Source organism: Rissa tridactyla, chromosome 8 (assembly GCF_028500815.1).
Source record: "Rissa tridactyla isolate bRisTri1 chromosome 8, bRisTri1.patW.cur.20221130, whole genome shotgun sequence".
Lineage (NCBI taxonomy): Eukaryota > Metazoa > Chordata > Aves > Charadriiformes > Laridae > Rissa > Rissa tridactyla.
Genome location: NC_071473.1, coordinates 12,038,675 through 12,065,263, shown reverse-complemented (window position 1 = coordinate 12,065,263; position 26,589 = coordinate 12,038,675). Strand labels below are relative to the sequence as shown.

The 26,589-nt window shown below is 39.4% G+C and overlaps 3 protein-coding genes across 25 annotated transcripts in view; 2 read left to right on the top strand and 1 right to left on the bottom strand.

Annotated features, from left to right (window-relative positions):
- Positions 1 to 416: 416 nt before the first annotated feature.
- PLA2G10 (phospholipase A2 group X) lies at positions 417 to 14,341 on the top strand. Its single transcript, XM_054211572.1, has 4 exons — positions 417 to 646; positions 6,710 to 6,875; positions 9,645 to 9,751; positions 12,285 to 14,341. Exons 1-4 carry the CDS (start codon positions 574 to 576, stop codon positions 12,428 to 12,430), a joined length of 492 nt encoding a protein of 163 aa, XP_054067547.1. The 5' UTR covers positions 417 to 573; the 3' UTR covers positions 12,431 to 14,341.
- On the bottom strand, positions 13,530 to 25,480 carry BFAR (bifunctional apoptosis regulator). 13 transcript variants are annotated; one of them, XM_054211560.1, is made up of 9 exons: positions 21,180 to 21,420; positions 20,489 to 20,564; positions 19,138 to 19,465; positions 18,087 to 18,288; positions 17,550 to 17,719; positions 16,763 to 16,907; positions 16,341 to 16,511; positions 15,648 to 15,850; positions 13,530 to 14,740 (listed from the first exon to the last, which is right to left on the bottom strand). In XM_054211560.1, the coding sequence occupies exons 3-9, from the start codon at positions 19,398 to 19,400 to the stop codon at positions 14,548 to 14,550; spliced, it is 1,347 nt and encodes a 448-aa protein (XP_054067535.1). In that variant the 5' UTR covers positions 19,401 to 19,465; positions 20,489 to 20,564; positions 21,180 to 21,420; the 3' UTR covers positions 13,530 to 14,547. The 13 variants fall into 13 exon arrangements, with proteins under 13 accessions (XP_054067535.1, XP_054067534.1, XP_054067543.1 ...); XM_054211559.1 differs by having other exon boundaries at positions 20,387 to 20,564; positions 21,180 to 21,394; XM_054211568.1 differs by having other exon boundaries at positions 19,138 to 19,412; positions 21,180 to 21,394.
- Positions 25,481 to 25,563: 83 nt separating this feature from the next.
- The window catches only part of PARN (poly(A)-specific ribonuclease), a 60,165-nt gene continuing 59,139 nt past the window's right edge, over positions 25,564 to 26,589 (top strand). For 3 of the 11 annotated variants that reach the window (XM_054211551.1, XM_054211548.1, XM_054211549.1), the window contains exons 1-2: positions 25,604 to 25,647; positions 25,992 to 26,069. Coding sequence is in view for 3 of the 11 variants with exons in the window: in XM_054211550.1 (XP_054067525.1) it covers positions 25,642 to 25,660; positions 25,992 to 26,069 (97 nt within the window). In the remaining 8 variants the exon portion in view is untranslated. Of the gene's footprint in view, positions 26,070 to 26,589 lie in introns of all 11 variants that reach the window. The other 8 variants (XM_054211552.1, XM_054211555.1, XM_054211558.1 and 5 more) reach the window with 6 other exon arrangements.

The window sequence follows — 26,589 nt, the reverse complement described above, 5'->3', positions numbered from 1 at the left end:
CTTGGTTGAAGCAAGGTTAAAAAGTTACTTTGATCAAGCTACAAATGCCTGTAACCAGTTTAGGAGTTGGTCGTTCTTTAGTCCTCCAGGAAAAGTAGCAATCGGGAGATGAAGTTTGGCAAATTCAGACTGCGGGCACAGCGCATGTGTTCAGCACCAGTTATAATTAACCCCTAGAATAACTTACAACTCAGTTCACTGCTATCTTAACTCTTTGTATCTAGATTAAATTGTCTAGGAAGTGCTGTAATTCAAAGAGAAATGATAGCTACCGGAGCAGGGAAGGAGCGGAGCGGAGGCCCCCTCGCCAGGGACCAGCAGACGACCCGCCGGCGGGTCCCCTGCGTGTGTCCCCTGCCCGAGTGACAGGTCCCGGCTCTCGGGCGGCAGCTCCTCCCTTCTGCCCAGATGGACAGCGGAGCGCGGTCCTCAGCCCTGGCGCCGGGGGGACCTGACTCGGGGCAGAAACCCGCCGTTTATAGCCGCACGCAGCCGCCCCGGCTCACACCGACACAGCCCGCGCCCGGAGCCGGGCGCTGCCGCCGGAGCCCGCGCCCCCGCCCGCCGCTGCCCATGGGACCCCGCCGCCCGCCGCTGCCCCTGCGCCCGCCGCTGCTGCTGCTGCTGCCGCTGCTGCTGGCGGCCGGTGAGTAGAGCCGCTGCGGGCCCGCGGCCGGGGCTCCGCCAGGTCCGGTCCGGTCCCTCCCGGCGGGGACGCGCCCCGGTCCAGCGGCGCCTCCCGGCCGCGCTCGCCCCTCGCCGGGCGCCCCGCACCCGGAGGAACGGGGCTTGGGTGCGTCTGGGGGAGGCGGGAGAGGAGAGCGCGTTAGGGAAGATCATGGCAAGGGAATACCCTCACGCTTTGGAAAGAAGGACTTCGAGAGTTTGTCTAGGGCGCGGGGGGGACGCTCCCGAGCGGGAAATGCGAGATGCCGGCTGTAGCAGCGGGGACAGCCCGGCCGCTTCTCAACGTGGATGCGAACACGGGAGCCGCGCTGGAGGGTCTTACAGCGCTTTTTAAAAGTTCATCAGTAACGTGCAAGTGCGTTAAAAAGTGCAGTGTTTAAAATCAGACTGCAGATTGCATGTGTAATACCGGTCTTCCTACAAAGCCAATACATTTACCCACACTCTTCTTGTGGGTGTTAGGGAGAGGTTTCTCAGAGCGCTTCAGTTACGAAGCAGCTCAAGAGCGAGGAACTGCTAGAACTGAGATTGCCGGCAAACCCATACCTGGGTTATTCTGAAAGAATGAGTCAGTCTTTATGAATAAGTTATGATGTGAGAACGTAATTAAAGGACCCCTGCCTCACACCTGAGCATAGCCAACTACTCACTTTGCAAGTATTTAATTATTTTTTTTGTCTTCTATGTCCTATTTATGAAGCAGTATTAAAGACCAGTTGTAATTCTTTACAGTCCATTTCCTCATAAGTTTTCTGAGGTATTCACTGGTATAGTATCTGAGTGTACTTATTTCACACTTCTGTGAAACTATATTATCATCCCTTTTTTTTTCAGAAAGGTTGGTGGGCTGGCACAAAAAAGCATCGCCTAATTTTAGGTTCCCGTGGTGACATGTTAGAACCCAATTTTAACTACGACTACTTACAATTATGCAGAACTTCAACTAGTCAAAGCCTGGCTCTCACTGCATGTTGCAATAGTTTGGTACCCCAACCCCAGGATATTCAGCAGGCTGGGAGCGTACTATTAGTAAACATCAATAGGCATTGTTTTAATGTGATTAAACTAACCTTATGCTGAGCCTTTTTGACAGCTGTAAAGATAAAATCCAGTTTTCCAAAATAGCATTCAGCTGCCTTAAGAGATTCTCTTTTGTCTTCTCGCACTTTTTTAATACATTCCTACACAGCTCGCAAATTTACCAAACCAAATCTTGCAAAAAGAAGGATCTTAAGGCCTCAATTCATTCTTATCACAGATTCTGTCACAGAATGAAGCAGGGTCTGGAAGGGGGGAGGCAATCGCATGATTAAAGACCACAGGGCAAGGTGCTTGCATAATGGGGCCAACTTCAGGTCCCACCAAGCTCACTGCCCCAATTCTGCCTCCTGACCTCAGCATGACCCTATTATTCCTTCTGCATTGTGATCATCCTCCGGACTTCATCCTTTGCGCGGCGCAAACCTCAGCAACAACTTTAAGGCAAGCAGTGAAAGACTGTTTCACTGCTTCTGCCAGCCTGCAGTGATCGTTACAGAGAGCCTGGCTTCTGTCCGATAGCTCTGAGTCAGGCACCGCAGTCACCCACTCCGTAGGCAGTGAGGAGGAAGGGAAATGCAATTTACCTGTTTCTCAATGCTTGGACCACATACCAAAACAGGCAAATTTATCCTTTCAAAAAATTTACCTGGGAGCACAGTTTGTGGAGATAGCACATCAATAGCCTGGGCAACAAGATGAAGAGAAAAAGGCCATTACTGGTGGGTTATGAACCAAGAGGAAAAAAACTAAGCAAAAAAAAAAAAAGTTTCTGTAATGCGTAAAGTTCAAAGGTTTCCACTTCTGGCAAGATCTTGGAGATGCATCAGAAAGTCTGCTTAAACCTCTGGAGCACTATAACTGGACAAAGGAAATACCACTATAGGAAACCTTACACATACTTAACATCAAAAAGTGTTTCTGCAGTCTCAGTCTTCGAAAGAATGGCTTAAAATTTCTTTTAAAACACACAAAACATCATAGACATTACTACATGCTAATGATTAATGTAGTTACGTATCACAATTATGCGAAGCTGTGCATCTCAATAAAAATATAATTATATATCTGCAAAAATAATTACTATGTTTGCATTGTGCCCACTGCAAAGAATATAATGTTATAGAAAATATGACCTTTCACAAAAAATTAATGTGTTTCTAAATTTTTTTCCCCTCTATGCGCATGGAAATTTAAGGGACTGGATTTTTAAATACTATTTTAAGCTATTCAGAAGACTAGGAAAAAGGGAGAGTAGGAAGGTATAGTGGAAAACATCTTGCAGAGACATCATAATGTACAGCAATTAGCACAATCTGAACTCTTAAGCACTTACACAGGCAACAAACCAACACAGTATGATGAAGTTCAAATTCTCCTAATGTGGCAGGGCTCCAATTTGGGCAACGGGATTTACAGTTTTAAAATCAAGCACAACACAAATATAATGTGATTAGTTACTGTTACTTTCTCTCAGGCTGTCTTTAGTGTTTACTTAATTTCAGTCTTCAGAAAGTCACCTCACGGCTTTTGATCTCTCTGGCTCAGTCATTACAATCACAAAGACAACTGCATAGATTTGTTTGGGGTTTTTTCTTTGACCACCTGCTATTTCATGGTGCCTAAAGTAGCCTTAGGACTGGTATAGTTTTGGTTTCCCTTCAGCCTTTACCTTTAAAGCAGCTATATCACATGCAGTTAAATCTGAGTTTGCTGATGGACTAATCTCTTGTTAAGTTTTTTTTCCTCTCCCAAATACCTGTTTTTGAAGTTTTCTTTCAAGAACAAGAACAGCTGAACCTTTGAAAAAAGCTCCAATTCCTATTATGCAATAAATACTGGAATTAAATACTACAAGAATATTAAAAGCCATAACAAGACTAGACTCCAATTGTCTAACTGTAAATTATTTTTGCACACTTAGTTGTACTTCCTGTGACCTCTAGATATCAAACCAATGTGGTTTTGATTTTTTCATACACAATTTAAAGCAATTAAATTAAAATAAATGCAATCTGATTCCCTCCCTTTTTCCCCACCCACAATATTGTGTTCGATAGAGCTGCACAAAACCTGCATGACGAAAACAAAAAACACTAGACATAGAGGGATGACACTACTCCTTCAGGAATGCATAATCAAACCTACAGGAATACTCTTGGCCATAGCAATAAATGCAATGTCTTCATAAAAACAAACGAATCCACACAGAAGATTTTAAAAACATAACCTTAATCGCAAAACATTTGGAAATACACAGAATGTCACTTCACTCTCTGACTGTATGCCACAGAAGTTCTGAAAAAATACTTTAGAAATTTTATTATGTTGCTAATACACTAATGCTACCATCATCATACTGATCCTCTGATTATTTCCATAGTTCCATGCATTCTAGGATTGTCTTTTGATGCTTTTATTGAACTCAAATTACAAAGCTGTTGGGATAGAGACTTTTCCTTCAGTCATACGCAGAGTATCTACAGTACAATACACTCTTGTTTTATACCTGGATGTCCAGACGCTGTAACACAAATAAACTGCAAGGATAAAAAGTTTATGTCCTTCCTTTAAGTTACATAGCACATTTTAAAGATTTATACTTCAGCTCCTCAGGGAGCAGACAGTTCATCACTTCTACTTCACATGGATTTAAATCAAGGGACTGGATTTCTCCGAAGTTAGCAAACAATTCTCTGATGAAACCAGGAATATGAATCGGAAATTCTTAGTTTCCTCTTCCTGTCTTGTAGCTCTCCTACACCATCCTTCCCCAGTTGCCAGAACTGAGACACAATGTAAAAATTCTTCACTTTCTTCAGGATCACTAATGTTATGGAGAACAAACCCAGCTTTGCCATTAACCACTAACATGGTTCCTTCAGACATTACTGGCTAACTACAAGAGTCTAGCCAAAGCTTACCAAACGTTTAAGAGTATAAACAGAATGTCATTTGTAATGCTGCAGCCTTATTGCAGATTTTTTTTCAGTTGGAAATTTACTGAACCTGTACTGGCAGCATGGCTAACTCAGTGCTATTGTAAAGATAAGAATCTGGTTATACTCAAATGGATGCTTCCACAACTGAAACACATATCCAGAGTTTCAACAGAACGGGAGATGATGACATGTCAGTTCCACAACGTGACTGTTATTTTGACACCTAGAACTACAGGTTCCAAAGAGTCCACCCAGTACACCTTATGGACCCCTTGGGAAAGCACAAGAGGATTTTTTTTACCAAAACCCCTATTTAACTAAACAGCAGATAATATCCTGGAATTGGAGCCACAACATAATAGACACTATTCACTATCTTAGCGATTTAGTTTTAGTGCTAATGGAACAGTTTTTAAATAAAACTGCAAGCAACTACACAGCCGAGGAATCTTTTGTAACTCCTCAAGATGTGATTGCTTTTAACCAATGGCCAAAGATGCATGTGCAAGTTTAAGCACCCTTGTTTCAACATCCTCTCCTCTCCCTAGATCATATGCCCACAAAGCAGGAGGGAACGAGATCTGGGAGTAGTCGCTAGTCAGAAAAGTACTAAATATTGTTTTCGGAAGCCTAGCTATTTTCATAAGTAAGGACTAGCTACAAACATTCTTTCTAAAGCTTTTTCACCATTCTCACATACAAACCAACTGTATTTCTTAATGAGGCAATTTCATGAGGTGTTTAAATCCCTTTGTTCTGTGAAATTACGAGTGCTGGAGGTCACCAGCATCCCACACGTTTCAAGTTACTCAACTGTGCTGGGAACAATATTTTTTCTGGCAGGTCTTCCATTAACTGATTATAGTTAATCATATGATCTATTATAGTAGATTAGTCTATTAGTTATTCTATTATAATAGATTATATGATTATACAGATTATATACAAACTGTATAATCATATAGTTATTCTGTAGGAAAATAAATATCAAAGCCTTCAATAACAAAGTCTAAATATTTTTTCTGCTGTCTCTCACAGATATTATCAGTTATTAAATCTTAATGTCTTTCACAATCCGTATCCAATACTGGGAGTTAAGGTTTATAAATGGTTCTCCTCATACCAAAATAAATCATTAGTTTAGTTAGTAAGACAACTCTAATCAGCATCCTTCCACTAATTTGTTTTGTACTCATCCAACTTCTTAAAAATTGCTGCAAATAGCTTGGAGCCTGCATTGCAAGGAAATGCTGCCCATTACGACTAAATGTCCTTGATGCGTTAGCTCAACCTGAAGGATGATACGGAACCCTAAAAAAACTCATTTGGTGTCTCAACATTTATCTGCTATCCTGGACCTACTGCTTTAGTACTGACATGGGACGGTTAAAATGAAGTTCTTAAACACAGTCTTGTTCTGGAGAAATAATAGTGAGAATCCCTTAAACAACAACAACAAACACCCCAAACAAAATAAATCAGAAAAAAAGCAGCAACCCTTCTTCTAATTTCCCTGGAAAGGACCCCAAACACCCGCCCATTTCCCAGCTCTACACCCACCCCTGCCAGTTATGTGGCTTCTTGTCTAAAAATGAGGAAAAACAGAACCCCATCATAAAGGACATCTTTGTTCCAATGTAAAGCCTTACATTCTACAAAATAACATGCGCAAAATTGCATATTATGATAAGGAGAAAATGCTGCAACGCTTAGGGCATCTAATCTTAGCAGATTAGTGGACCTAGACCACAGAACACATGCTAGCCCTTGCCAGCCTGAAGACTGGAAATGACTGAAGTCTGCCACCGTATGCTGCCTTGATGGGAGGAAACCACTACAGCTATTCAGGATGTTGTTTAGAATTCTGTTCACCATAGATTGGAGTAAAAAGGGACTGGGTCAAGCAGTGTGGCCCCAAAGTGTCAAAAGAAAACTGTATTATTTTCAAGTACTGACATTCATTATCAAAGTTTAAAAAAATAAATCCTATTTTATATCTGCATGTTTGATTCAATAAAAAATAAAGAGTTTTTCTTCCACAGTTTATAAAGGCACTTTTGGGGAAGCCCATTTTAGAAATCGAAGAGGCATTCTTGAATTAGCCGGAGCCATTAGATGTACTACAGGACGATCTCCTTTTGCCTACCTACGTTACGGATGCTACTGTGGTCTGGGAGGAAGAGGATGGCCCAAGGACAGAGTAGACTGGTAAGAGTAACTATCTGAGTAATTAAGTGCTGAATGTATGCAGATGACAGAGTAAAAGGATTAAAACATGAAATTAGCCCTATTTAACATCAGTGAGGGAACTGAGGTTAGACATACCTCAGACTGCTAAGAAACTCTGAAGCATTAAAATTGTGTTACTGTAAATGTACACGAGTCCTACCTGCCTTTAACTGAAACTCTCATCGCGCTAATATTGGATTCACAGTACAATTGATTTTCTTTGCTGTTGCTGTTTGGCCAAGAGCTGAAGAACTCAAGTCTTCTTGGAGAAGCTTTAATACTCAAATATTCAAGCTACCTATAAAAGTAAAAATTAAAAAAAAAAGCTACTGAAAAATCTTTTGATTCTACTACCATCCATCCCATTTTATTAGTATTTAAAATACATGGGAAATTATGCAAAAGTCAACCTGTTGAAAAATAACTTCAGAATAAAAGGAATTATGAATTGTTACTAAAATAATTCTAAAACCAGACCTTTGTATTTAGTACTAAATCTCAGCATATTGGCTACCAGGAATTTAATTTCTAATTGAACATTAGCTGACAGGAAAATGATTTTCTGGTTACAGTAGTCAAATAAAGGTTTTATATTTTCAAATTTATCATTATAATGATACATTTCCCCACTGTCTGTGACATCTTAAGATCTGACTTATCAGACAGGTATGTTATAAATTAAAAGGAAAACAAATGTCTGATACATTTAGGGTAGAATATATGGAAAGTTCAAATCTGATTTTTTTTTTTTTTTGGCATGAAGATACTAGTCATGATTACACCTATAACTTTTAGAATCTTTGCCTACGTATTTCAAGTTTTTGGATGTCTAATCTGTTATTTTAAAGACGATTTTGTAGCACGTAGTTGCTACTTTAATGACTGGGAACACATAAAAAAAGAAGGAACTATTATTAGTTCTGGTCCTCCGAATACCTAAAGATAATGATGGCGAATCTGCAGTTTGCCAATCTTTCATTGTAGGCCATTTTTTCACTTTGTAAAAGTCCCACAGTAGCAAGAAGCTGCTTCTCCACAAAACATGGTTAGCTATTTGTGGTTAGGATTTCAATAGCTGTGGAATGGTAAGAACAAGCCAGAAGTGAGTGTACTTTACTGCATTTGAACAGAATCAAGAATTGTACCAATTGAACGCAGATACAAACTTCCTTCGAATCAGCTTCGATTTCTTAAAGTTTTGAGCTACGTGCTGGTCTGTTTACATTCAGAATTATGCCTGAAAACAAATTAAACAGAAATACTTAATCTGAAGTAAGAATGTCTGTAATGGAATTATTCAAATAATAATTATTGCAATTTAGATTTTTGCCTGCCACTTATGAGCTTTCAAATAGAGACAATCATATATTGCTTTCATAAGATAGAATGTAAAATCCTTAAGCATCTACTTTTATTTAAAATGCTTAAAAGAAGATTAATTCTAAATTTTTTTGTAAACACATTAAGATAGACTGCACTATGGCAAAAGAAGCCGAATTTCCTACTTTATTTACCTTAGTGCTGCTACAAAGACTCATTAGAAGTCAGTTTGGGTTTTTTAATTTCTATGCATGACATGGACGTATTCAGCTACTTCACAGGCATGTGCCGTTCAACTGTTACATACCGCAGGACCTTTAAATCAAGATTTGTGTGGCATTACCACGTAATTATTTAATAAGCATCACAAAAAACAGTAATTCAAATGCGAGCTCACAGCATTGACTTTTTCTATTGCAGACAAAAATTCCTCAGGCAATCTAAACACCATCTAAACATCATGTGTCTACTATAATACGATGGTTTAAGTCTACCAGGAGGAAACCGAATGACTGAATGCAATGAGCTTGTGGACACATCCTGTTCTTCCACTGAGACAAAAAAAAAAAAGAGTATAGTTAGTTTGCGGCAAAAATTTACAAGCTATCTAATTTCAGATCCTTGCTACCTCCCCCTGCTTGCTCTTCTGGGCTTGCAATGACTCTACACCAGAAGAGTAATTCTTTTTTTAAGCACTAAAATATGCCATTAATGCTTACCTGTATGTTCAGTTCCACAATGTGATAGGAAGTCTATGAATTCATTCTCTCAATTATGACAAGAACAATTTTGAAATATCATTTTGGGCAATTTTCCAAATTTTCTCATGATACCGAGCAGTTTTAGTTATACTCTGGCATAAACAGCACTCATGGCTATTCATTACTTAACATTTCCCTCACTCTCAGCTTTTCTACCACCATCTAAGGACTTTGCTGTAAGACAACATTTATGATAGCATGCCGCGGCCTAACAAATCTTCTTGTCCCTTTCCCATTACAGTTACAATAGCATCAATAACTGGCAGAAAAATACATCATTCACTGTCTCACAAACTATTCTGGCATTTAGTCTTTTTCTTGGAAGAGGTTAGGAGAGAGGCATACCCACATAATAATTTATTGTGTTTAAAACTGAGAACGCTTTAAAGATTCCTTTTATTTTCATCTATGAGGAAGTTCAACCAGATCAATGTGTATCAGACATTTTCTTTATCATTGATTACATGAAAGAGTAATAATTTTTTCCAGGTGATCTATTAAACGATTACCCTGTTTTGGTTCCTGAGCAAATAACTCTGTACATTCGCATATGCTTACTTATATTATCTCACAGCCTGTAGAAACACGCTGATAAAATCCATCCAGATTATGTGATCATAAATCACTACAGTATGAATTAAGGCAAGCCCATTTCTGTTACTCTCAGGTGCTGCTTTAACCACGACTGCTGCTATGGTAAGGCAGAACAAGCAGGTTGTCACCCAAAGATCGAGAGTTACCACTGGGAATGTGAAGACAACACCCCTGTCTGCGGTGAGTGAGCTGTTCTAGTGTTTTGTTAGTGGAGGGGGTTTTTGTTGTGTTTTTTGGTGGGTTGGTTTTTCTTTCTTTTTACTTCTATTGATTGTCTCACTGACTTCATAGAAAGACATTTTCTTAATTAACTGTAAAATTCTTATTTTAGCATCCTTCCCCTTGTGATTTTTTTTTTTTTTGCCAAGGTAAGCTGTGCCTCCAGAAAGCCCAGCTATGCTAATCAACTGATTGCAGTTTCTTCTTCTTAATCCCACCTACTGATACACACAAAGTTCTGATCTACAAGCTTTTATTAACCCTTTCAGAAAACACTACCAAAAAAACCTCTTTTTACTTGGCATTTACATAAGTTGAGGAACCCACGACATACTGCTCCCTGCAAGTCTCCAAATGGAAAGCAACTACAAACAGGAGGCAAGAAAATTACAATTGTTTAAAAAGGATCCTTTTTATACTTAGCAGAAAATACTTCACACCATTCACAAGTTTATGATGGATCAGTTATTGGCACACTTAGTTCAGTAGATCAGTTGCACTGCCTACTGCTAGTGTCTGCAATTTATGAATGAATTCACAATTACAACTTACAATTTCAAACACCGAAGTAATAAAATATTTGATGAGTGTGTTTTTATTTATGGAAGTAACATGTCCACAAGCCATAAAATGTTAATTTGGAAATAGTTACATAATTAATGTGTAAGTTGCAACAGATGGCTGACCGCATCCTGATAAATTCTGTTTGATTGCTCTGAAATATGAATGTAATATAGTTGCCATGCTACAGTATAAAAGGACAAACAAAAAACATTGAACAGCAAAAAGCAGCATTTCTTTTACATTATTTGTTCATAACTCCCAAAGTTTTAGCAAATATTTTCCAATACACTTCAAAGACTTTTTGAAACCATAACTCCTTAAAAGCCCCTAAAGCTTGCAGGGTTTTTTTGTTGTAGGTTTTGGTTTTGTTTTTTTTTTTAAATCAGGTGCTAGGTCAAAGTTACTTTGCTTGTAATTTTATGCTACCACCTAGAATGCAAATCAGACTGAGAATTGGTTATTGTTTGCACCACAAAAATGCAGACCCCTATATAAACTTGTTTACAAAAATAAGTGTGATTTTTTGACTACCACAGTTTAAAGGCACCACAGTAGGCCATTCAGAGAAAACACAAAAACCTTTCATTTCATAACTCAATTTAGAATTTGCCTGACCTGAAATCAAATGAAAGTTTTTGGCAATATTTCTTTTCCTCCTTTTCATTCAATCTCTACTTTGCCCAAGTATCTACGTCATACAGAATCTTTACTTGCTGATTTCCTGCTCTGCTTCAGAAGTACTAAGTGTCTTGTCTCTCAAACTATCTCATTAACTGTCAAGTTACAGTCCACCTGTATTGGGCTGTAAAGGTTCTGCTCCTGTTCCAGTCCAGAAGCTCACAATATTTTAAAATACTGACCAAGACAGTAGGCACGTCATCAAGAAACAAAGCTGAAACAAAGTCCCTGACATACCATGGAGGAGATTAAGTTTGGAGCAATAACAAAAGAAGGAACAGATCTCTTGGATTAATGGGTTTTTTTCATCCTACCGTGTTTATACTACTTATGCTATTGAGTGGTTCTTAGGGTAGCTAGTTGCAGCATCAACATACATACATTAAGAATGCTTCCATTTCATAGCAGAATTTGAGTTCATTCACCAAACTGAACACTTGTTCTGCTCCTAGACAAATCTCAAGCAGATTCAGCTAAGCTTTCAAAATGTTAAATACTCAAACAAAATATAATCAAGGATTTTTCAGTTTACAGACAGTTGCAGAGAGAAAAAAAACACACATTACTGGGTTGGCACAACAAAACCAAAATATCTTGCTGTAGAAGAAAACGTTCATGCCAAGAAGAAACATTCATGCCAAGAAATCTGTTAAATTACACCACCACAATTATAAAACAAATATGGCCAGACAAGGATTTTATTGTCCTTAAACACATTACCTAAATTCTTAGTGAATGCCTTAATAAAAAAGGTGGGTGATGTAAGTTGAACATGGAACATCTTTGCATTCCTTATTTCACATGTATAATTTTAATGTTACATTCTTTAAATGGAAAATATCATCCCAAACTCAAGTTTCACTAGAGCAACAGGGCAGGCAGGGAGGGTCACATACCACTTTCTAAAGTGGAATCAGTTATCAGAGTTCCTTTATTAAAGAATGTGAAGAAGGGAATTTAAGTCCTTATCAATTATATTTTCACCTGCCAAGATAGTTCCACTGATTATTTGTCACTAAACCAAACCCTGCTTGTATGTTCTCTGTCGCTGAGATGTCCTAGCATGGAGCTCTGTCTGAAGAACACAAAAGAACTGTAAATCTTACTAAAGCTCGGTACAGTTCCTATTGCACTTGAAATAGAAGAGCCATTTATATGGCAAACGTGGAATGTGAGGTAGCAATTCTTGGTATTCCATTTGGGGTTTTTAATTACTTCAGACTAACATCAAACTTACTGTGTTTTCTTTCAGAATCACTAGAAGACAAATGTCAAAAAATGGCATGTGAATGTGACCGTGAAGCTGCCAAATGTTTTTCTAAAGCTCCCTATCATACAAAATACCTTTTATGGCCAGACTTTATGTGTGGTGAGATTCAGCCTTTGTGTAGGTATTAGAGACATGACATCAGTCTTTATGGAAACTTTGTATGTATTTAAATCTAAAATGATTTTTTTTTTTTTTTTGGTCATAGTAGCGATAACAAATGATTTTCTACTTCAGCCTCTCCACGCCAGAATGGCCAAAGTAAATATTTTTTCTCTTATTTACCTTCTACAGTGCACAGAGTAAAAGCAAATTCTTTAGTTCTGTGTAAGCTTTTATTGACTAAATAGGAATTTGAGTTTATCAGATTAAGGAGTAACTGACAACATTAATTTTGTTTATATTCAGATTCACAGATTTTTCAGATTTATATCATTCACTGTGAACTTTTTACCCCCCCTCCACTGGCTGTGAGATACAAATCCAACTTTTCCACTAACATTTACCTTAACATTTGTTAACTTTGAACTGAACAGAAGAAACGCATGAAGTGACAGTGTCAGCACAAAGAGCTCTCTCATCTATATTAAACTTATTATGAAGCCTAATTTAACTTTTGCATCTCATTCACCTTAAGTAGTCCTACCTGTATTAAAAAATGGCTAATTCTTTTTTATTTTTCCTTTCTTACTTTTTAAATACAGTTTTCTAGAGAAGTTGTTGATTTGATATGGCTCAAGCTCCTTACTTTATGTACACCTTGAACTTCCTGTGGGCACAGGGACAAATTCTACCCTTAAAACTTCAGAGCCAGATTTGAAAATGCAAACGCAAACCATCACCAAGACAGAAACATGAAAAAAGTAGCAGTCACTGGGGACTGACTGCCTTTCCCATAAGTTTCTGGTCTTGGACAGCATAAGTTTGCAGAGTTCTGAAGTGTATATATACGTCCTAAGGATGTAAAGATGGTTTTAGCTGGGGTCACTTCATAGTTTTTTGAAATCTTTTAGGAAGAGGTATCAGTAACATGAATTGCTGAGTAATATACTTTTTCATAACTGCTAATTTTAGCAGTTTAAGAACCAGGAGTCTCTTATGTCGACTTTCACGCACCTCAGCTTACTTAAAGATGCAGGGCTACAGAACAAGTTTGCACAAGTCAAAGCTAATGACAAGTACTTCAATATAAAAAAAAAAAAAAAAAAAAACACACTTCTTTAGGAAGGATGAAATTTTCAAAAAAGATCTTTAATCTTTAAAAATATTCATAGGCAACTTTAAAGTTCATATTAATGATACAAATGAAAAAAAACAAACACCAACACAAACCAATGTTGAATGCAAGGCGACAAAACTCTTGAAAAATCCAACTTCTGCTTCAGTCAAAAACCATACATTAATAAATGGCAACCCGGTGTACACAAAATAACCTTGCTCACAGATCTAGATACACACATTATATTGCAGTAAGATGTAATTACAGTGTCAGGCCACTTTTCCAAAACAACCCTTTTTAAGAGAGAACCCTGAATGTAAGAATTAGCAATAGACATCAGGAGGAGAGCATTAGAGAAGCCATTGATGAAGTCTAACTGATCTGAATAAAAAATCTGAATGGCAATCGCCACATTTTCCAAAAGACAAGAAAACTCAAGCAGTCTTTGCCTTCAACAGCAGGCATTTTACAACAAACTCTACTCTGAGACTGTGTACTGACAGTCACAACTTTACACGTAAAGCAGACTGAAAACACTGAAGTCCTTTCAATATCAAGCCTACCCAGGAAGAGCTTTCCTTTGGCAAACTTAAGTTGAAGAACACATTGCTGGTATGACATGCTAAGTTAAAAAAAAAAGAGTTAAAAAAAAAAAAGTAAGAATCACTGTAGCTGTTCAGAAGACATTGATTTTAAGGCAGGCTTGAAAATAATCAGAATGCTCAAGACAGAATAGCGAAATTTGATTTGATCAAAAATAGGGTGACATGACTGTGTAAGTTTTACATGGCTAAATCAGGAATGTAATTTTTTTTTTTTTTTTTTAAATAGAAAATTCTTTTTGGATAATAGAGCCCATCCTCAGATTTGGAATCAGCTAGTTTAAGAGTAACTTACCTTAAGGCTTTTTTGTACGTTCAAGTTAACATAATCCACCACTTTCACTGCCACATACATAAAGAAGAAAAGCAAAACTTATTTCCAATGTCCATTTTTGGAAGCTAAACAGCTCAGAAGTTCCAATGCCAGTCACTGCACTTGTGTCTCCAGACGCCTTACTTCTTTAACCACAAGATCAATGTTTATAATTGGGTTAAAGTACAAGGCCCAGTAAAACAAACAATTACAGACAAACTGAGGAATAAAAGGCCAAAAAATGGCAACAAAAAGACCCTGGGTTGAGACCTTCCAGAAATGTCTCCACATTCTGTGAGGAATAGTCCTGTGAAAAAGGAAAGGGAGAGGCTTAGAGGAACTTCTCATTTTGTTTTACCTGTACTATGAAAAGCTAATATGTGCTGCAGCTTCAAATTATTTAAGCCTTTACTCAGGTACCTGTAAAACACCATTTTGCACTCCAGAAAAACTTCCTTAAAAATACAGTAATACTAGATATTACATGAGGAAGCATTAAGTCAATTTATTCAGACCACAAAGCACAGCAAGTTAAAGTGGTCAAATTCCAGATTTGTCATAGATTATTTCCATGTACCCTGTTCTCTTTTGAACGTGTTCTGCCCCCTAGCTGCTGGCAGAGACAGTGAAAACCCAGTATACACGAAACAAGAATTTTTCCTATGCAAGTTCTAAAAACTGTAAAGGATCACAGCAATTATGAAGTAATATTAATACGCTTGAATTAAGGCTAAAGCAGTAACTGAAAACAGCAATTCTGGTCACCTATCAGAAATAATATCAATCTAACTAAACTTATTTACGATCCTGAGGACTCATCATTTAATAACTATATTGTAAGCATATCATGACAAAATTCTTACATATTTAGTTCTCAGCTGACAGCTAATACTAGTTACCATAAAAGTTCATTCTCAAGGTAAGAGTTAATATTTACCCAATGGTTAAGAACATGCTTATTACTGTTCCTGCATTTGCTACATCCGATCAGTAAATCCAGCTACAAGAAACCCTTTCAGGTATTCACAGAAATAAAGATATTCAAGAGTAAGTATTAGTATATGTGCAGATTCAGATCACACGCTCTTATTAACCTCAGAGTTGTAGTTAGACACTGTCATGTCAGTAAGCAACTGTGAAATTATAAGACTGTTACTTTCTATTTATAAGGTGATGTACTTCCTACCCTCTTCAACAAGCTCAGTAAGACTTACTTCAATTCTCTCCTTGACCACAGCCTCCAAAAGGAGAATAATTCCAGAACAGAGAGCAACATCGCGTTTACAATTATAAATCTCGATGTCCAGTAGTGCACATCCAGCCAATCCCAAGCAAATTCAGCTATCAACTGGTACGGCAAAAATAAATACTTCACAATGAATTCTCTCCACTGTTTCCAAGAAGGATCTTTAAGGTCCTGTAAGTTAGGATAAAAAGACTATTAGTCAATTTCCTATTAAACAGGCACAATACTGGCTTATTTCCACTATTTTATTTGTTATTGTTTTTTCATACATTGAAAGCAGTAATTTATCTTTACTATACTTTCAGGTACATAGTAATTTCCATCACATTAGGATAAAACATCACAGACAGCCAGACCTTACAGTGCCATTTGCTAAAATACAGGTATTTTTGAGTGAACAGTCTTTCTATAGTCATGTGAACTTCAAAAAAAACAGTTTTGCAGATTTAAAGTCTTAAAAGCCTTAAAATCAATCTTATCAAAGGTAATGGTCACGACACTGGTGATCACATACAACAAAATCAAGGTACCACCTACTTCGTAGGCCTTTTTTTTTTGTCTTGTAAGGAGATGAAATGGTGAATAATCACATCATGGTTTTATTTAGTCTTAAAATGCTTATAACTAAAGCAATAGCATACTTAACGTTTTGAAAACTTACTAGTAGTTTTGTGAAGATATCTTCATACTTGTCTTCCTGCGTAGGGCAAATTGTGTGGATGAAAGGTAGGAAAGCTTCTGCATAATCAAACAAATATAGGTATAACATACTGAGTCTTGGAGAGCTCTTCAGTGCATACAGGAGAAAGAGTGATTTTCCTGGATTTACTGCCTGAAAGGTATCAAATTATCAAGTTTCAAACAACAAAAAATAAAATGAAAGGGACATGGCAGTTCTTAGATTTTTCTGACAATCATTTTTCAAAGGATCATTTTTCAAATACAACAGTTCGTTAAACCAAGCAGTTTTTACAACGGTATTCCTACTACGTTAACACTCTTCCTGGCTTTAAGAGAATTTTCTTTTAAAGGTAGTATTTTAAAAATACTTAATATACGTGACAGATTTTATATAATATTTACCTTATATTCCCAAAGGTTCTGTGGTGGTTTAACACCTAAAGTTTTCACACATTCCAGTTCCGCCATAATTGCTTTTCTATGGTTACTGTTCTCTATAGTGTAAGGCTCTTTCGTGAAATCCTCCTCTGTCAATGTTAGGAGGAGTCTACAAAAGCAGAAGAATTCAGATGGTAAATAGTGCCTCTTCACCAAAAAGGTATGACTAACAAATTAGCAATTGCATACTGAAACAATAAGCTACTGATAGAAGGTATCACCTTTTGGATTACATTCCATACCAAGTGTTCTGAATCAACTGCGTCTCAGAGCCTGGGTTTTAAATATCCTTCTTTTCAAGTTTTCTCTTGCCTGCTTTCAGCATGCAAATTTATCAGCTTGTTGGCTATTACTGAACACAGTTCTTCAGTACTTCACAGACCTAGTCTGGTCTCCTAGAGCTCTTGGGTGGAACGCAACAATGCATATAGCATAGGCATATTTTCACAAGAAAGAAAAGGTGGGAGGGGTGGATAATACATTAGTAGAATTTTACTTTCAGTATCATTTCAGTCTGTATTGACATTTAAAAAATTTCTTAGAAAATTTTTAGTTAGCTTGTTTAGTATCTACTACTAAAGTTTTCAACTACAAGTGTTAAAAACTTCCCCTGAATTTTATTCTGATACATCAACAGAACGCTCCCACAATGTGGAACGAAGTATGGTCATTTCACCATATACTGTCCCCAATGAATGCTATCCAGTAGTCCAATCAAATGACAGCTGTTCTTGACAATTAGGCCTCTCACCTTCCATTCACTTTCTCCAGTAAAAATCTTTCTTTATAATGTGAAGCCCATGGGCCCAGCTGCTCTAGCCAAAGTATCACTTCCTCAGCAGTCCATTTAGCCACAGGCTTGTGGACAAGAAGATCTTCTTCAAATTCTCTGCTACTCCAGTGATATCCAAGTAGAACTACCTATAGGTAGATTTTTAAAAAGAAAAAAAAAAAAAGGAAAAAAAGAAAAAGAGATCCTTTACCTGCAGAGCAAATATATTAATGATACAAATAAACACGCATTAAGGGGCTTGACATGTAGAATCTTCCATTTCATGGACCCTAGAATATTCAGGTTATAAGAAAGTATCTTGAAGTTTTACCCAACTTGTCTAACTTCCCTTTGCAATTGTAGTTCCTGCCAGACAACTCTGAATGCTATCTTATTTACTCTGCTCAGCGGAAGTCTTTTCTGTGCTGATGATCTTTTTTATGTGCATGTAATTTAAGTATATTTGATTGCATGCTTAATGAAGTAAATATGAAAAATCAACCAGATGAAACTTACTGCTACACAAGTTAAAGCTGTCAGAACGCCTGAGAAAAACCCTCCTCCTCGAGGATTAATTCTTCCTGTGTTCGGAACTGTAGGGATCTGGTCATTCCCATATTTTTGGAAGGTTGCTAAGCTGCGTGCTACATCACTGTTTTGTTGAATATCTTCTTTTCTTTGTTCAATGGCATCAGAAAATAGCTTTTCAATAACATCCCTAATGGGAAAAATATTTGTCATTGTACTATAACCATTGAGGCTTAACATTCAGAAAAGGGACTAATTTTTGGATATTTGTTTTCCAGCCTCTACTAAAGACTATCATCTTTGAGAGGAAACATTAGTTATTAATACTTAGTAAAGTTAAATCACGTACTTCCACGTAACATTTTCCTTAGCTTCTAAAGATAGAGGAAGTTAAAATATCACATTAAAGAAAACTAAATCCTTATTTCTTATGTAAAACTAGAATTGCGTGTACTACTGGCAAGCCTTGACTATCCAAAAACGCTAAGCAGAATACAACATAAAACCCTAGCATCAATCCTACCATCTATTTATTAATATATTATTAACCTCAGATAAAGTATTATTAACACAAGAACTTGTGGGTAATTCAAGACAGCAAATTGATATTTCTAGTTTTGTTCTGCAATAAGATCACATTTCTTCCTATAAATAATTCCTATTACAGAAATAATTACACAATTATCAAAGATCCTTCTAACTTAGAATTATTAGGAAACAACCAGTTGTATTAAAAGATGCAAGTGTCTCAATACTAAAAAAGGATCCCTCCTCTCCATCCCCCAAAAAATTCAAAGAGGAAAAAAAAACCCAACCAAACAAAACCCAAAACAAAACCAACCAACCCACCCCTTAGTTCCATGCATAAAAACGTGCTCGAGCACTTCAGTACAAGGGCAGAACATGAAAGACTTCAGGATTTAAACGTCCTTGCGACGTTCAGATTACTGATAAACTATGAAAATCTGCATCAAACTCAAGAAACCAGACAACAAATTTTGGTGGGTTTGGAAATCCAAAAATGGCATAATACACTCACCTGAGGAGGATGTTGACTTTGGGGAATCCTTCCCATTTTTCTCTGCATTCGGGGCATTCATTCTTCTTGGACGATGCCCACCACAAGGCTAGGCAATGTCTACAGAAACTATGCCCACAGTTCAGGGTGGTGGGATTGACCAGAATGTCGTAACAGCAGTGGCAAAGGAACTCACTAACTGATATCTGCCGACCGATCTCAGGAGGAGCATGTGTTTCAACTTTTGCCCTCTCCGTTTCACTTTGTAAAGTCTCATCTTCCATTTTCTTTTATGCCTAATGCACACAGAAAGCTCTCTCAGATCTTCAAACCATGCAAGGCATTACTTCTGCAAAGCAATAAGATAAACCTCATTAAGAAAAAAGTTACTATAGAAGTTTAGAATTGCAAGCAGTATAATTTATTATTGTAATTCTTTTGTCACTCTGATGGTTTTAAACTTTTTAACTAACTTAGCTCTCCCCAAAATGAAACACGACCTTCTACTTTTTCAATGACATATTCATTGCAAACTACAATCAAACCCAGACTGTAGATGTAAACAGCTGGGCTCAATCTCCCTGGATTTTCTTTTCCTGTGTTACATAACACATGAAAGTGAAACGAAAAAACTCACTGTTTCAGATGACTTTTAACAGTATCTTTAATCAAGGTTTTACTAAAAGAGACTAATCAAAAGAACTATCATTAGAAAATACCATCAGAGAATACAAAAATAAAACACCAGTATGATGTAATGATGTAATTTACTCCATCACTATTCTTTTCAAGCATATGGCATAAAATATTACTAACAAAGGATATGCTTCAGAATTATAAGGGATTGATCTGCTTGCCATCTCAGTGAAGGACTGAACTCCATATTGTATTAACTTTACTGGTAGTTACTCTTTGCTAGTATTTCAGAAAATGGGCAAGTGAGAAGAGTTTAAGATTGTTCTATGTTTACCAAAAAATATAAACCTATTTGCTTGATGTTCCTACTATATTCTCTCAGATTCCACATCTAGTTTCTTAAGAAAAACAGTGATCCAGATCACTTATCACTCATGGTATGTTAGAAGCTATCAAAAACTATACAATTTTCTCCTCAGACACTAGCAACCCAAAATACACTCTCTGCCATGTGGCTCCTCCTTACTACTAAGTTACCATCTTTCCATTCAGATCAAGCACAAAGAGGTAAGCATGCAAGCTGGTAATGAATTTAAAAAAAAAAAAAAAATAGAAGCGGTATAGAAATACAAACCAATAGTCCAACTAGGATCCTTAGACTGCTTACAAACATGTCATTTTCCAGCAAAGCAATGATTGTTGACTTTCTAAGAGACAAACCTGAAACATCACTTACAAAAGGAGAAATAAAACCAAGGTTTTGCACCTACGAACATTCTTCTAGCTTTCCTGTGAGACAGGCAACAGGATTTCTGCGGGCAGAAAAATATTTCACCTCTCAGTCTTGGCACCAATTAAGAGAAGGGTCAGAAGCAGAAAGCTCCTCTCCTGCCTCCTCTTTCCAACTTCAGCCCGCGCCCTCCCCGCGGCGCTGCTCCCAGAGCCGCGGCACCGGGGGTCTGGGCCTGCAGCGCACGGCGGTCGTTCCCCCCACCCAGCCAGGCAGGGCCCATCTCGGAGCCACCACCAGCACCTCCCTCCCTGCTCCAGAGGGGCGCCCGGCCACACACCTCCGTTCCGCCGCCCCCATCCGCCCCCTCCCGAGCCACCGCCGGCTACAGGGCCCGCCGCCCGGCCGCCTCCCCGCCGCTTCCGCCCCGCGGCCGCGCCCGGGCCCCGTCGGGCGGGGAAGGCCGCGCAACTCCCGCGGCTCCCGGTAACGGCGGGTGGGCTCCCTCAGGGCCGGGGGGCACTCGGCTCCAGCGGCGGCCCCCTCCCCGGGGGAGACTGGGCTCCCAGGCGCTGCGGGGCCGGAACATGAGAAGGGGAGGCGCGGCCTATGCGCGCAGCGCCCGCTCCCTCTCCGTCCGTCAGCGTTGTATTGCAAAGCTTTTAAAATCGCCGGACAGGAGCACTAACACACTCACGTTCTTCTGAACACGCTCACTTCCATATTGGTGAGAACTGAGCTGCGTTTGCCGAATGCGCGTCTGCACCCCCGGGTCACCTTCCCTCGCAGGACTCGCTCAAGGCTCGCGTTACAGGCCAGGAGCTGCGGGTCCAACCTCACAAGTAACCTCGATGATAGATGCTGGCTTGACCGCAACGTTAACGCCACTGCACCAGGCTGGCTCGCACAGAGCCTATTTTTACCACATGAGAGTATACCTATATATACACACATTCACAATTATTTATATCAGCCTCTGTTCCCTTACTGTATTTCCTTTTGACTAGAGTCCAAAGAAAATCGAATGATTTTTTAAAGTACTGTTGAGATGTATTTTTTTCCACCGTGCAACATAGTGACATTTTCTTAAAGATTTTGTTCTTGTTCCAGTTTGATACAAGCTACAATTCCAGTTCAAATGACATGAGTTACCAAAACCAAGTAACTAACTTTGCAATTATTCCAGCCTATTTCAATAAAGAAAATAATAGTATCTCATTGTTTCCTCTCCCATATTATTCAGATTTCTCCAGAGAACAATTATTACTGTGCAGACACATACATAGCTCTTGGTTTTGTTTGTTTGGGTTGGGGTTTTGTTTTTGTTTTTTGTTTTTTTTTTTTTTTTTTGCTTTAGAACTATCCTAATCAGATTTATGGGACAGAAAAACATATAGCTGGAAAGTTCATCAACTGTTTGAGCAATGATCCAGTATTTGTATATCACACTTCCATACTTAGTTGTTTTATGTAACAGTTATTGCTTCTTTACTCGCATGTGCAGTTCTGTTAGCAAGCCTGCAGTATTATTGCTCAGATCCATTTGTGACAAAACAATCAAGATCCAATTCTGGTCTTCTTTAAAGTAATACATTAAAGGTACTAGACAAATTTCCTACTGACGTGGAATAAACAGGCATTTATGCTGAAGTGTACATGCCATTTCAAGATTTTTTTTTAAACACAAGATTCTAGCTATAACAGTTCAGGGATCACAGGAATGTTTTCAGCTTTACCCAAATACAAACTAAAACTCCACTAGCAGCACACAAGAAGCGTTGACAAGCAGGTAAATCAGTACAAGTTAGCTTCCAAGGCTTACTTTATGAAAAGATCTACCAACCAGCACATACTTAATTTTATCTGTAGTTTTAGTTAAATATTTGAAGTTAAGTCCCAATCAGCACATCCTTAAACTACCCTAGCATAAAAGTATTAAACCTCTCCTAGATCACAAGAAGTTCATCTAGATCTGCCTTAGGACATGCGAGATGAAAACGTGGTCCAGAATATTTAGGCCTTGTTCTAGAATCTAGATTTTTACTACTACGTTTTTTGGTGTGTTTTTACTTAGCTTCACATTTGATGTTCAGTAAAGTAACAGAAGGTACAAAAGTGTTTGATACAGACTGTGCTGCAGATTTATGTGATGTTGTGGAAACGTAGCCTTTTTGTTCTAGTTTATAAAACTCATGTACAAAAAAAAGCAACGCAGTCTTGTAACTAGCTGTTTGTATTGCTCTCTTCTAAGAATATCCAGCAGTTTGGGAAGCAGGCAACCCTTTCTGGTGTCATAGAAAAAATGACAGATTTGAAGAACTCTTATTACAAATTACATATTAATAAGCATGGTTGCTTTAATATATGCATGTAAGAGAACTAAACAGGCACTTAATTAATTAGGCAAATATGTTATCTTATGAAATTAAACAAAAGTGAAGATGTATGCCCTCTGAAGCATGCTGCTCTTAGCAGTTTGTTATGGTTTGAGAAACACACAACAATTTATTGTCATTTAGACAACTATTCAATCATCTGATGAACCCTCCCCACCCAGGAATGGGAATCGTGGAAAAAATCAAGGAAAACCGAGAGTTGAAATATAAACAGATTTAATAGACTAAGACTAGATAATGAATATTAATAACACTAAAGAACCAATATTGATCCCAATACCAATATAAAATATAGAAGGATTATACTCAGCCAATTCTATCAGTAGGAAGCTGTGCACTCCCGGCAGCGGACAGCAAATGCCAGACACTGCAAGCACTATGCCTTTGGGAGGAAGGGAAGGGCTCAGGGCTCCGGCACCAGGGCAAGAAGTCCTCAGGATGGCAGCCATCAAGGAAGAGAGAGAGAACTTCGCAGCAAACTTTCTAATTTATATTGAATGTGATGTTCATGGTATGAAATAATCCTGTTGGCCAGCTTGGGTCAAGTGCCCAGGTCTTGCTCCTCCTCATGCCTGCACCTGGCGAGCTCGAAAACACTGAGACCTTGAAACCCAAATCCCACAGCTGGCTATAAAGTAAATATTTTCACAAATTCAGACACTAGAGTCTTCTAAAAGTGCACCTTTCCCAAGCATTAGAAGATAAATTGGCCCCGTATCGCTCAAACCATGACAATTGCAAGAACAAAACTAATTAAGGAAAACTACACAATAACAGGGATCAAAACTTGAGTAAATATCGTGAGAGTTCTAAATTCTTCTTAACACATAATAGCAGTTCCTTTTTATTGCAATATATTATATACAAGAAAACAGTAAAGAGGAGACTATTCCTAAAGAGGAACAAAGCCAGGGAATGAGGCACCTGGGCTGTCAACTGCACCATCAAAAATCAGATTTTTCTCCAAACCAGATCTTCTCGGAAAGCAAAGTACTCCCATCTATCCAAGCTATAGGGACACTAGCAATGACAGCTGCAAATGCAAACAGGAGTTATCTAGTAGTTTTTGAAAAAAGAAACCAACCCAAAAAAGCAACACAAAAGTAAATCTGAGTGGATTACCTGGACATTAGACTTTTAAAGAGAAAAGATGTATAGTCAGAACAGTAGTTCTGACTACTATCAACTAGACAGAAATTGGTTGAGACGGGTAATTGTCCTAATTCAGCACAGTACTTTGCTGTTATTGTCAAAAATTACTTTTCATCCTATATGCAGGGCATATTTCCAAGATGATGTCACCACAAAAAATAACAGAGCATACAGTACTATATACAAGGTAAAACTGTATTAATTCATAGTGTAGATTATTGCCCCGCATAAGTATTTTTGGAGCTATCACCAGAGTCAATACTAACTATAATTGTGCTGATTTAGTCCCACTATTCAAGTTCCTTATACTTTTTCTCCTTCCAAATTAAAAATAACTTTTTTAATAACTAAAACAAAAATCCAATAGATTCACCTTTGTTTCAATTTTTCCTTCTAAACATGCAATAATACATACATGTCGTAGTAGAAAACATCTAATCTGCAACACATAATACTTCAATTCCTAAAACAGCCATCAACCACTTTAAAGTGCCATGAGCACCTTAGAAACTGCAGGAGCATTTCTTAAAAAATAGAGGAGTAAACCGAAAATTTTAGGCTTCATCCAGTTTACTGCAGAATAGAAAAATCTCTACTACTATTTTAACTAGCCTCTTACTGCACACCATTTAATCATAGAGATGCACGTAGAACAAATTGCTTGTATCAAAAAGGCAAAACTTTGAAGAAGTTGAAATCTTGAAGAATCTTTAAAGGCTCTCTCCACCCACTCCTGCATAATTCTGTATCTTCTGCTTAATGCAGAGGTTACCTCACTATTTAGGGAGGATTTTGTTGTTTTTGTTCTGCTGGAATTCTGGAAAAGATTCTTCATCTGTTGTGTGAACTGTAAAGCTGCAGCACACACGCTAAACTCCGTCCTTGCCCACAGCTTCTGCTTTCTGCTCTTGTGCAACACCTTATCTCTTGTCGCCCACAGCAGAGGTGCGGGGACAACTTCCTGGGCGCTGAGCTTTGTTTATGGTTATTCTACAGTAACGTGTGAAAGTGGCTTTATCATCTTAACAGGAAGACAAAGTGTTCTTCCGTAACACTTCAAGCCTACCAGTTCCTCCGGGCTTAATGAGACATCATTAAGGCATAATCATCAGTAGCTCTCCACTGTCCTCCTGGTGTCTCCTCAGCAAATCCCCATCCCTCCTTTCTTGCTGGCGCTAATTCTGCCTGCCCGGTCTGAAAGGCAGAGCCCGTGTTTCCAACAGCCGCCACGTTTCAAAACACCTCACAGAAAAGCAGCTGTGTCAGGACCCCGCTGGCGGGCGGCTAAGGGGCCCTTTGCAGGCCTAGCGGTCCGCTGCAGCGGCGGCAGCGGGCATCCTGCCTTTCGCACGTAGGCGGACGGGCCTTCCCTCGGGGAGCGGTTCCTCAGCCGCCGCGCCCAGGCGGGGTGGGCCCGGGGCCGTGCGAAGGCGCGACCGCCCACCCCCCTGAGGGACCCGGCCCCGCCCCGGGAGAACATGGCGGCCGCCCCGCCCGCCGCCTCCGGGCGCTCACGTGGGCGCTCACGTGCAGCGGGGCGGGAGGGGCGGTTTCCGGAAGCGCTCGGCGGAGGCTGCGGGTGGCGCGCGGCTGGGCTGGTGCGGGTGCGGGATGGAGGTGATCAGGAGCAGTGAGTGACCAGCCGCCTCTCCGCGCTGCGCCCCGCGGGGGACGCCCCGGTGTCCCGGCTTCCCTTCCCCAGGCTGGCGGCAGGGTCCGGCCTCAGCCTCTTCTTCCTCAGGGGAGAACGGGGTCCCCGCGCCTGTGAGGGACGGCGCTGAGTGGGGGAGGCGCGGCGGGCGGGCCCGCGCCCCAAGGCTGAGGGAGCGGCGGGCAGGCCCTGGGGCGGCAGGGCCCACCGGCCCCGACACCAGCCCCGGGCCCGCTGTCGCCTGAGGGGTGGTGGGCTGCGGTGGGAAGTCGCTAGTGCTCTCAGGTGTGTTTTGCCCCTATACCCGCAGATTTTAAGGATAACCTAAGCAAAGTTTGTGAAGCCATCGAAGAGTCGGACTTCCTGGCCATTGATGGGGAGTTTTCAGGTACAGTCGCGCCGGTTCTGTGGTTGTGAACTGTGGGCGATGTCTGTGTGGGGTGCCAGGTGTGCTCGTGTGACGTGTCTCAGTGTTGGCTTGAAAAAGCTAAAGCTAGGGCTACCACAAAGTGATTAAACCACTTATTATATGTGCGATAGCAAGGTTTTGGTCAACTAAAGGTACGTGTCATACTCATGCTGCTTCTATTTCCTCCCCACAGTAATCTTTTAACATGTTAATTGATTTTCAGCCGTAGCTCAGGGGAAAAAAAATAAGATTTTATGTGTGTCATGAAAGCAAGAGATTGGGATAAATAAGGGAAGCCCTGCAAGTGTTTGGACAGGGAAAGACAGCAGCAAGAACTTCTACATTTGTAAAATCCAGAGGGTCCATGCATCAGAGGCGGCTTAATATGTGCTTTAGCTTTGAAATACAGAATTCAGTCAACCGTGAAACAGAAATGTGATCAAGATTAGGTTTTGTTAGATGTGGTGCGTATGAAAATACAGTTGTTGTTATGTATTGC